Source organism: Eutrigla gurnardus (genome assembly GCF_963514095.1).
Source record: "Eutrigla gurnardus genome assembly, chromosome: 17".
NCBI lineage: Eukaryota > Metazoa > Chordata > Actinopteri > Perciformes > Triglidae > Eutrigla > Eutrigla gurnardus.
The window spans coordinates 5,910,445-5,922,923 of NC_139928.1; the positions used below are offsets into that span (position 1 = coordinate 5,910,445).

General features: G+C 46.8%; 1 protein-coding gene across 1 annotated transcript in view; it reads right to left on the bottom strand.

Annotated features, from left to right (window-relative positions):
• Positions 1 to 4,323: 4,323 nt before the first annotated feature.
• The window catches only part of arid1ab (AT-rich interactive domain 1Ab), a 49,112-nt gene continuing 40,956 nt past the window's right edge, over positions 4,324 to 12,479 (bottom strand). Inside the window, 8 exon segments of the mRNA XM_084031348.1 lie at positions 4,324 to 7,727; positions 7,848 to 7,978; positions 8,431 to 9,250; positions 9,446 to 9,542; positions 9,717 to 9,836; positions 9,976 to 10,105; positions 10,192 to 10,367; positions 10,709 to 10,841. Of these exon segments, the coding sequence (XP_083887474.1) occupies positions 5,799 to 7,727; positions 7,848 to 7,978; positions 8,431 to 9,250; positions 9,446 to 9,542; positions 9,717 to 9,836; positions 9,976 to 10,105; positions 10,192 to 10,367; positions 10,709 to 10,841 (3,536 nt within the window). The 3' untranslated portion in view covers positions 4,324 to 5,798.

Genomic DNA, 12,479 nt, shown 5'->3' on the forward strand with positions numbered 1-12,479 from the left:
CCAGACTTCAGCATTGGCTGGACTTTTTATTCAGTAAGTCTTACATGTTGTTCTGATTAAACATGATATATTCTACAGCTGGTTACTGATAATGGCTGTCAATGGAATCACATTCAGATAACCTCAAATGGAGACATTGATGATGTTATGTTCATAAGTGCTTCTCTTTGGGGTTGTCTTGGATGTTACAATCTCATGGGAATCAAATGTAAAACCATTTTTATATATTTTGGAATTTCTGCAACAAGATTACCCAAATAAGAGCACTGACCTGAGCAAATGAAGTCAAGGCTCATAAACACTTCATCTCTCACACAAAGGCAAAGACAATCGGAGGAGGGGAAACACACCGCTTAGATAAACCAGATGGAAGCAGCTACACACAGGTGAGACACATTCCAGCAGGGAAGGCAATCACACGGGTGGGAAACTTGATAGGACATGGGGATCTGGGAAGAGACAAGAGTTGCACAAACCAGGGCATGACATTTTTATTTGAATTATTTTGGACATATCATACCAGATTTACTACGTTATTGTCCATCGAGCACATCGGCCACCTAGCTTACATAAATACCATATTAACCAAAAAGTGTTTTTTTTAGATTGAGATTAGATTAAAATTCAGTTCTTGTAAGGAACTATTTTTCCAGGCGTAATAGCTTTCAGCCCCATTGTTGTCTTGGCTCTGTTGTGATTGACAGCTCAGAGGGCCGAACCAAAATATAAGGAGGTCAACGATTGGCTGGAAGTTTCTTGGCTCGTACTGGAACAATCGCACCATAAGTGAATGATTTTCAACTTCTCCCAGTACATCTTCCTAATACTCATACTGGGAAATGTTGGGAAGATGCTCTCTGACCAGTATCTTCTTCTCTACATTGAATTTCAGATCGTAAACCAACATGAAACAGTACAAGCTTCTTTATCTCACCGCTTACTGGTTACAAAGTGCAATCAGCCAGCCAGAGAACTGTTGGCCAATGGGATGCAGCTAAGGAAACACGTGTTCCTTGTGCCGGGAGAGTGTGCTTGTTATTGAGGTCGGCGTAAATCGAAATGAGACTCTCTTGAACTTGATGTCACCTAGCTCAACTCGGGCCACTTACGTAAGCCGGAAGCAGCCGGACGGTAATAACAAGTGCACCCAGAAACTGCTTCCTGTTTCGGACGCAGAGTGCTTTGATATCAATGCACGATTTTGTATATATTTTTAATGGCATTTATTAGAGTAAAAGAGTCATTTTAGCTAGAATAAACAACGCTGTGCTTTTCACAAGGTTGAATTACATAACACCCAGCGATTTACCAGTCTGTTTTTACACACCGTTTCATCAAGAATTGCAGTGAACGGCGGGTAAAACAGGTGGGCTGAGCTCTCCTGCACACGGAATGAGTCGTGTACTGTGCTGTTCTGACCACAAGAGGGCGCCAATCCTTCGGAGTAGCCAGCCAGCCAGCCGAAGTACAAAATTAAAGACATACATTATATTGACAAAAAATGAAAGAATGAATGTATGCAAATAAAAAATATGATTTATTGACAGTGCAATACATGACCCAAGCTCATATAATCAGATGATATACACACACAAACATGTCTTAAACCACCATTAGTTTGATAACCTTACTGCTATTAAACAATGTCTTGTGATGCAAGATTCATTTTACAACCTATTAAGGAAAATCTTATCAATCACTGACTGTGGCCTGTGCTGAAATCAATATTTGAGTGTATTAATATTGACAACGTAGTGAAGTCAAGGTATTAAAGTATAGTTTTGAAGCAGGTGATGAGAGGGATGGAGAACCTGCAGGGATCTGAAAGATTTGTTAGGTGCTTTGCTGGTGCAATTATAACGGCTCAAGTATCTCTTTAGGGACGTGGAAAAATATTTGGCCGTGTGTGTGTGTGTGTGTGTGTGTGTGTGTGTCTGTGATTGTTTAGTCATGGCTCTTTCAAGATATCCATGACAGATGTCTTCAGGCCTCAGCGAGCTTCAGGTGCCGGCATGAATGAAATCGAATGTGCAGAATCTGTCAATAACAGGTGGAAGTGAGGTTTGTTTTAATGGCAGCTGTAGCTTAGACTCTCCACTTAGTGTGGTGCGCTGGACAGATGTGGCAGGTATAGATTCCACTCATCATTTACAGTTGAAGCTGCAGATGGATGCTGATAGAGGAGATTAAGAATATTCATAACCACGTCCAGAGTTTTGTTTTTGTTGCTTCTTAACTTGTTCCTCACCCCTGAACACCCCTGTTCTGCCTACAAGAATCACATTAGCACATTCACGATATGCTTTCTGGTCCAATTAGTTACACTCTTCTACTTCTACTCACCTCCAGATGTTGCCTGTGAAACAAACAACATCCAGCTAAACGTCAATGCACAGAACGTCATGCTCATCAGATGCCAATTACACATTGTTTGGAGTGTCTGTGGTGAGAATAATTCTTCAAACAACCATTTGCTCTTAGGTCCATACTGTCTGCTTACCTACATTATGAAATAATTGCTACATTTCTTGCTATAATCATTTAATGCTATTATCATTCCCATATTCCTGGTCAAATACAGTATCATGGTGGTTTGCTGTTCCCAGGGTCAGAACAAAGCATGGAGAGGCAGCTTTACTTCCAGAAAACCTGAGGTTTACCTCCAATTGCAATCTTTTAAATCTGGTCTTAAAACATTTCTCTTCAACAATGGCTTTAAGAAAACTGGGGAAACATCTGTTCATATTTTCTTTTCTTTTTTTCTTGTGGACTTCGTGTCCGTATTTCTACTGCACTTTAATTGTAAATTGTTTCACCTTTATTGTATTATGATATTGTTCTGTGAAGCACTTTGAACTGCCAGAGTGTATGAAAGATGCTACACAAATAAAGCTGCCTTGCAATATCTGCGTCATTGGCATCGGATATCCTCTAGAGGGCAAAAGGTGGCAGAAAATGATAACATGACAGAGGAGAGGCCTCACGTTTGAATGTTAATCTAATGTTTGCTATACAAATAGTGACATGACATAGAGGCCACTGAAACGGCCCGTGTGTTTTACTCTCTAAGACATATGAGTTGTCTCTGAAACTGTGGACCCAAACTCCAGACTGGGTCCCTGTGGACCAAGTCCAGACTCACTGAGCTCCCATGGCTGTAACCTCCTGAGTCCTGTTGTACTGGACATGTGAATGTATTTAAAAAAATATGAATTTGTGAATAGGCTCTTATCAGAGTACTCGGGTTGCTTTCAGGAGATCCAAGTGTCTAAATGAATTTCACCAAGTCAAAGTCAATGTTGTGAGAAGGAAGTGAGGACTCTACTTTGGATTACTTTGATTTTGTGTCTGTTACAAAAGAGATCTTGATCTCGGCGAGACTTCCTGAATAAATAAAGCTCAACGAAGCGGAACCACATCAAGACATGGAAGTGGTCTTTGAAAACGGAGCTGGTGCCACATTTAGCTCACCGACGGTTTGTTTTTACTGATGCTTGTCTCATCATTGAGGACTACAATAAAGATTCCAAAATTCCCACCATGCCAGCTGGGGTGAAATGGATATTTTACATCAGTTCACTATAAACATGCCATGCTTGTTGTACTTGCTGCTGTGGTGATGGGTGTAAACAGTCAGGTTTAGCAGGTAGAAGTCCCTCAACCATATGCCGAAGTTGAAGAAATGAGTTCATGGCTTTCCTGAGAATGGGACAGATGTGAGGTCACAGTGACCTCGACCTTTGATCACCAGTAACAATTCTAATTCTAAGAATGTCTAAATTCCTGAGATAACATATTTACGAGAATACGGACAATCCAAAAACTTCTCCAGCCAATGCCGTCGCCGACACAGAGGCATTATAACAATACATTTTAGCAGCATGCTAGTGATAAAATTCTCCATATAGATGTGTGTGTGAATGCACTTGAGTTTCTGATGGGGATTTCCAGCAGGTATGAAGGAAAGTCATGAAACATCAAAAATCCACAGTACTGTAAATATATATGCAAATATCAGCAGCGTTTGTGATCCGGGGACAAAGACAGCGATGTAACATCAGGGTGAGATGTCAATCAATGCACGGAAGGAAGACGTGTGCATTTGATAAGCGGGTACACCAGAGCTGGCTGTGGGTTTACATCCCCGCATCCACGTGTAAATATGAAAACCATCAGCAGAAAACACTGTATGTCACTTTCAGACGCATCAATCGTCTCTGTGCAGATCAAGTGCGAGCCAAATGACAAATTCAGGACTTTATTTACTGCTGTCTCAACCACGCATGAGAGGGATAATAAATAAATCCACAGCAAACGTCTTACGAAGATTTAATGTACATTTATTCTTAACACGTGGAACATATAGTATAAAGATTTCATACTGAATAAATGATATTCATTAAGCCAAAAAAAAGGGAAAAAGAGGAATTTACATCAAGTTTTAGCTACATCATCTGAAATACAAATATGCAGAATCCGCATCACTGGAAAAAAAAAATAAACAAAATAAACAAAATTAAAATGGTTTCTTCATCAAGGTCGAGTTTGTCATTTTATGAAGGAGCTCAAATGGAACCGCAGACATGATTTCTGTTATATTCTCTACACCCAGACCGGAGACAAACTGAAACTCCAAGTTGTGTTTGTTGGGGGTGGCGTTGGACAGCAGCTGAACACCCCCGGTGCGCGAGACGAGCAGGGTGAGGCGCCTAAGTAACGGAGAGGGTCGGCGTCAAGTAATCACATGGCGTAACTTGATGCAGGGAAACTTGTAATCGTCAAAGATTAAAAATGGTGAAGAGCAACAGAAGTTGAGAAAGAGAGAGAGCGAGAGAGAGAGCGAGAGAGAAGTGTAATGTACAACATCATATATACACTGCAGCTTGGACTGCATCTAGAGTTGAGGACCAGTCCTAAAGAGGTGACTTTTTAATATAAGGGTCAAGTCATACAATCAAGGGACAAAGAGAAGAGGTCGGGGTGTTGTAGGTTCACCATACTTTGGGGGGAAAGCCGTTTTCTCTCTCGACATTAACTAAAACTGTTTTTAAAAACTACAGTTTGCTGCCAAGCCAGCGTATCTCAGTGTGAAACAGTATTATTACAGTATGTTTACAGTTTTTAAGGTGTACAGTACAGAAAAAAAGTCCTACAATCTACTGCACAGGCCTCCCATGACAGATGTCTGTTCACAGCCAATAATGTGGTTCCTGTGGGGCTGAGTATTGAGCATCCAAAGTTACAGCAATTATACCACACCACAGTCCGTGAGTCTATGTAGCCTCCAAACATGAACCATAATATTGTTTAGTCCGTGCCCTCTTCCCCCTGTAGACCCCCCCCCCCCCTCCCCTCCCCTCCCCGAGGGAGAAAGCGAGCACATGTATCCCCCAAACTCACTGTAAACGAGACAGCAACTTTGGTTACAGTTTCTTCTTTTTTCTGGAGATTTTTCTTTTCATTAAAAAACAAGTCCTTTTTCCGCAGGGCAGCACACTCTGTCCTATGCCTGGGTCCCAATCTGCTCTTCTCTGTCAGTATCTTTCCATTTCAGACATTTAAAATCCACAGCTACTTCATGATATTCCTTCCTTTAGTGAGAAGCAGGGATAGAAAGACAGTGGAATCCGAGGTGATTTTGCATAAATAAAAAAAAAGAAATAAAAAAAAAAAAAAGAAGAGGACAGTCAGTGTTGCTCTTTTCACTCACACGCAACAGACACACGCACACACACAAAAAAAAGGGGTGAGGGTGACGGGGAACGGAAAGAGGCAGAGCTGAAACCTCCCCACGGCTGTCATGACTGGCCAATCAGAAACAGTACGTCACAGATCACTTGGGACACCAGAGGGTTCATAAGTGGGGACACTGAGATGTCCAGTAGCCGTGACTCGTACAAAGTGAACTCTGAGTGGTTTTCCTCCACCTTCGCCAGAGCGTGCAGGGCCCGGGCCGCCCGCCGCATCATGTCCACGCTGGTGGGCTCAAACTGAGGTCCCCCCTGCATTTGTAACAGGGAGCTCTGGCTCTGCTGGTACTGTGTGGCAGCTAGGCTGTCCTCCAAGAAACCCAACAGGTTACCCACGCTGCCTTTCTGCACAGCAATAGCCCGCGCCGCTAGGCTGTCACCCTGGGCCAAGTTAGCCAACAGGACGACCGCCATTTCTCGGCAAACGGCCACCTTGCGTTCACCGACCAAGCGCACCAGCGAGCCGTACAGCTTCTCCAAGCGGCTGAACGGTGGCGTTGCCAGAATGAGGTCGACGTTGTTGTCCTGGATGCTGAGCTTGCTGAGGGTCTCGAGGACCAGTCTCTGGGGGGAAAGTGAGCTGTGGGGCCCCAGCGTGGGGAAGGGGTCCAGGGCCTCCGCGGAGGGGCAGACAGCCCAGTGGAGGAGGCCGTCGAGCAGTGGCAGGCATATACTCTCTGGATAGATAGAAAGGTCCAGCTGGCCTGAGATGTTCGCCAGAGTGACCAGGCAGTTCTCCCTTAAAACCTCAAGGCAGTCCCACCACCACTCATCTCTCTCGCAGCTCACGCCTTCGTCTTCCTCTTCCTCCTTCTCATAGGTGACCGGGGCTTGTTTGCGTTCGGGGTGCCTGTGCTGGAGCAGCACCAGGCGACCCAACAGCAGCAGGAGGCCAGGATGTTTCGACATCTCCAGGTCGTTGCCAGGAACGAAGGAGAGGCTGCGCACTATGTTGGAAATGCAGATGCAGCGCCGAGCTAGTGAGTCCTGCCAGTCCGACAGAGTGCTGAGCGGCGTTTCGTCCTTGCTGTGAGGTTCATCCTCCAGGATCTTGATGTTGCGCCGGCTCTGGAGGTCAGGGTTGATGCTGAACAGGTACTTGCCGTTCTCTTTCTGCTCTTCTGCGCCTCCACGAACCACTTCCTCCGTGACCGACCCTGGACGGGCAGAAAGTACATCATCGATGGTGGCAGTGACTGGTGCACCAATGGGAAGAGGAGGAGGAGGCGTCTTCTCCGCTGGAGACTTCTGAGGTTCAGAGGACTGGGGCTGCTGCTGCCGAGGCTTGTCCTCCCCATTGGACTTGGCTTTCTCAGGGTTTTCTGTCACAGTCTCAGTCCCCTGGACCTTCTTGCGGCTCTCGGTGGCTGTTGGCTTGCGTTTCCGCAGCTTGAGAAGGTCCATCCGGCTCTCAAAGTGTGTCTGGATGTGCTCGGTGGTGTCGCCGCCACCAATGCTCCAGTGTGTCAGGCCGCTGTCGAAGCTCTGCCGCTGCCCAAGCTTGGACGAGTGGTTCACCAGGAAGGGATTCTTCTTCCGCACCACCTTGATGGGGAGTTTATCAAACTTGCTCGCCTGCTTGGGCTTTTCCGAGTGGAGGTTGGGGTCCAGAGAGGACCCTGAGGTAGAGGTATTGGGTTCCTTGATAGAGGACTCCCTTTCCTTCTCCTCTTCCTCGTCCTCTGAAGATGTGTGTTTGTGTGAGCTCTCATCCTCCTGTTTCACCTGGACCAATGGGGTGGTGTCGGGGTTGGCCTTCGTTTCCTCCACCTCCTCCTCCTCCTCCTCATCCTCTTCATCCACGTCCATGTCCTCGCCCTCAGGCATGGGAATTTCATCATCAAGATCCTCCGCAGCGTTGGGGTCTATGAGGGTGCGCTGACCGGGGTCTCCTACTTCGTATTCCTTTAAGATGCCAAAGATCTCGATGAGGCAGCGTCTGAAGTACTCCACCACCAGCTCCAGGAATCCAGGCAGCTGGGGAACCAAAGAAGAGAGTCACCACAACAGTCCTGTTAACTCATTCGCCATGAGACCAAATAAGTCATGTTGTTCTGTTAATGCAACTTTTAACAGATGTGGGTTTGTGGAACTTACCTGGCACAAGTTAAAAGTAGTAATGCTATTGTCATCATACAGTAAAATGTTAATGGTGTCCAAGGCCCAGGTGCTTTCAGCTAGTAAGCCTGACTTTAGCGACATCATCACTCTCCAAGCCTCAGGAGTCCCTGTAAAAAGACAAAAACTGGATGAACACAAGCCAACTTGATCACGATCAGTTATCACAGCTGTGAACGACAGGAAGAGGCTCACTGATCTGTACCATAGGATCAGTGAGCCTCTGATTGAGGATTGGCATTTTACTGGCAACTTAGAATTACTCATGTCACCTATTCCAAATAAGCAGCTATTAACTGTTCCACAATTCAAAACAAGCTTTCCAACAGACAGGGAGCGAGCCTGACGTGGAAAATTCAGGTCATCAGTTCTCAGTTATATATCAAACAGACCATTCGACTTTCGGGTTATCCATCACGCTGTTCTCAATTAGCTGCTTTGAGTCTAACATTTTAGTACTTCTGTAAAATGATGTGATCTAGTCCGTGTCATGCACCGAACACTTTATCATATTCATATCTCATGTAAATACTGAGTGAGGCATAAAACAAAGGTTCTGTACCAATGTCTTTCATGGTGAGCCGTCTGCGGGGCTTAAGATGGGGATTGGAGGCCTCCACAGAGCCAGGAGGGAAGGCCACATCTCGTCTGATCATAGGTTGCTGCACAGGGGCCTGGCCAATGTGGGAGGCGGGTACTGGCGGTCCAGCTTTCTGCACCTTAATGCCCGGATGCATGTAAGGGGACTTGCTGGGTGACGTCCTGCTTTCCATGGGCCGAGGCATTGGTGTTGGACTTGACACCTGAGGAATGTGGTTCTGGGAAGTCTGGTAGGTGGATGGCAGGGGTCTGGTCATGGGAGGTCCAGAACCACCGGGGCCAAACGGCGGCTGCCGCTGGTTGACGTGGCCAGGCCACTGACCCTCGTGGTTCATGCGTTGGTCTGACGGCATCATCTCCTCTGAGCGGTTCATGCCGTGGTAGCCAGGGCCCTGGCCTGGTACAGGCGGTCCCTGTCGGTTGGGATAGTTGGGATAGCCCATCTCATTGCGGCCCTGCCACATTGGACCCTGGGGGCCGTCAGGTCCCGAAGGCATAGGGCTTGCCATCATTTGGGGAGGCATCGGAGACTGGGAGTTGGGACCTGCTGATGACGGTACTCGGTCCCGGCCAAAGGGAAAAGGGAACTGGTTCTGTGGGCCTGGTGGTCTGCGGTCCCCTCCAGGGTATGCATTATACTGGTTATACATGTCCTGTTGGGTCTGGGGCCCCGCGGACTGGGGTCCTGGTTGCTGTTGGCCGCTGTAGGGGACATTGTACATTTCTCCCTCATGCCGCTTGGCCGGAGGGCCATACCCTCCTTCCACGGATCGCTTGTAGTTCTGTCAAAAGACAACATTCAGCATTAAATTTAACAATTGAGTATGCTTATACAAAATAGCATATTTATGGCTTGCATCTGTTTATTCAACAGTATGCCAGCACAGATGTAGCCTCAAATAACATATATATAGTAAAAGAAAATAAGAACCAAGTTGAAACAGGAGTACTACAAACGTTGAACAAAATGTTCTTACCGGTTGCTGCTGTGGATACATTCCTGGCTGTTGATTTGGGTAGGGGCCACCAGGGGGAGCTCCTTGGCCAGGGTACTGATTGGTATAAGATTCATGCCTGAAAACAATAACAAAAGTTCACACCATTACATTTCACTTTTTTTCACAGTAAATCCACCAACAGTTTTAGTATGACAACAACAGTCTTTAAAATGAGCTCACTAGTGAAATACCTTGACACAACTGTATTTTTCTTTAATACGGACCGGTCTAAGAACTGACTGGTACTGACCGTTGCTGTGGTGGAGGTCGGCTGGGCGAGTACATCCCTGTGTCCGCTCCAGAAGGCATCATGTTGGGCTGAGGAGCTCCTGGTCCCATAGTTCCCTCAGGCCCCATGCCTGGCTCCTGTCTATAAACGCAACAACACTCACTCATCAGTTGAGTTCACTTGTATACAAAAAGGACACTGAATGGGTACATGCCTGATCCTAGTCTTGTCAAGCTCTTTGTAAACGTTTTATGTTTTACAGATCGAGAATAATGTTTACCTTCTATCGTATCCGTAGGGATACTGTTGCCTCTGGCCCATCTGCATGTTCCCCATAGGGCCTGGCGGGCCTCGGTTATACTGTTCTCCCATCCCGCTGTTGGGACCTGGTTGCATGAACTGCTCTCCAGCTTAAGAAAGAAAGAAACAAAGATTGTTGTTAGTTTTTCATCTGACACAACTCAGCATCAGATTTGCTGGTTTTGCCGTCGCTCACCTTTCCTCATGCCACCGAATGGGTCCTTGTTGGATTCGTAGGGACCCATTCGAGCTATCATCTCTGGGCCGCCCATGCCAGGCTGGTAGCCCTGTGAATTGGGAGTCAAGGCGTTTCTTCTGGAAAATGCTGGGTCTCCGCCATCAGCAAAGGGATCCTGCAGATTAACGCTACTCCTACAGGAGGGCAGATGGCTCGTTATTGACATTTTCTTTGCTTCAGATACATATTATTAAAAATGTTGTGGTACTTTGATGTGAAATGTTTTTGTTTTATCCTTCCACACGCCAAATACATAATTTAAACAATAGTATTTCGCCATTATACACCACAAGCGGGTTGGTTATGTATCTAAATTTTAACATGACCTATCATTACAGAACTTTTTCTTGCTTGTTGTATTCCATTTCCTGCTGCAGTGATCCAATTTTGCCACGGAGAACCCTTCATTTTATTGTTATATTTCCTGATATTATTAAAGTCATAGAACCATGATATCGTTGCTTCTAACTTGTACCTGACGCCAGGCATTGGAGGCATTTGCGTGTGCGGCGTGGAGGCTGGGGTTGGGGGCTTCAGGTCTCCTCCTTCTGCCATCGAACTACTGGTGGACTGTGGAGTCTGGGGTCCTTGCAGGGATCCAGAACCAGCTGCAAAACAAGGATATACACACTCAGTGCTTGTAAACGACAAAAGTCCCCCTCCTCCTCCCTTTAGTCCAGGGCTAAAGGCGAGAGTGGATAGTTGATAGTGAGGTGGGATAGTCTTGTGGATAGGCTGAGGACTGCTGTGGCTTTCAGGAACACATGCTGCTTTTGGCAATCCTAAATCCCATTAAGAAATTCCTGAGCGCTGCAAAGAGGAACACAGTTTGTGTCAAGCTGACTGGCTTTTGAGTGCACAGCCAGCGAAAATGTTGAATCTTCCAGCTCGTCACAGCATGCCAAACCGCACCCCACCCACCACTGCTTCCATCACCCTCCTACTCATCCACCGGCGGGCTCTTGGAGTCACCAGGAAACAATGACCTAAACCCTGGCTCTTACAGATTACTGCCTGACCTGTAGTGATAGGAGACAACAGCAAGTTGTGTGTGTGTGTGTGTGCATGGGAGTGAGTGGCTGGCGTGCATGTGTGTGCGCGCGTGTGCGAGTGACATAGTAGCACTCATCCTTAACTTCAGCTCAGGACTTTCACTATTAGCACGCCAATCTGATGACTCACAGGTTCCCATTCATGAAACTGGCACACACACACATTTACACACACAACACTGGGGTCACTGGCAGGTCACATTTATTCACATTTTCTCACATCACCCTCCCGCCTCTGTAACACACACACACCCACACACACCAGCTCCCCTGCCTGCCCCCCCTCCTCCCTCTGGGCAGGGATTTCCCTCTACTAAAGATGAAGGGAGGAAAGGGGAGGGGGAGGATCTCGTGAGGATGGGAAAAAAAGCATGGTAGAAACAGAGAGAGAGAGAGAGAGAGAGAGAGAGAGAGAGAGAGAGAGAGAGAGAGAATCGCATGACTTTTATGCACACACATACACACATTCAAGCCTCTTCGCCCCATTCATCATTTCTGGCTCAGTACTAATCTCCAGGGAGTGTTGCCTTGCCTCTGTAGCCCTAGGCCAGGCACCAGGCAGCGAGGACACGTCACTGGCAGGGCATCACTATCACCAAATCACCTTCCGCCCCACACCGCCGCACCCCCTCCCCTCCCCAACTCTTCCTTCGTACTAACTAGAGGGCTGATGCCAGCTGACAAGCACCCTGATGTCTCCTGTAACAACACCCCGGTGCTGACTCAGTGCCCCGTGTCTGACAGCATGGGTCTCGGCCAGACTGAAGCAGCACGTGGTCGCTCCTGGTGTGGTTGCTCCTGGCAGCTAAAACCGGATTCCCTCCAAAACAAACCAGGCGACACATCGTCATGTAACCATCCCCCCCCACACACACACACTGCACCCCCCGTTAACCTCTGATTGACAGCCAGTTTACACACTGACTTTTACCCAATATTCGGAGTACATTGAAAGACATGGCATGCTTGGTGGAATCTGCACACAAAAAAAACAATGGGGGAAAGTCTGAAAGGACAAGTCTTTTGTCATGTCCTGTGCAAATGCCAAGGAGTATTCCCCCAGGAGATGTGTTCGTGGAAATGTCCACAGAATGCGGTGCACTTCTGTGACTTACATCTACACTGCCGTCATTTACAACTCCTCCAATCTACACCAAAATAGCAGTGATTCATGGAGGGTGGCAGCCGCGTACA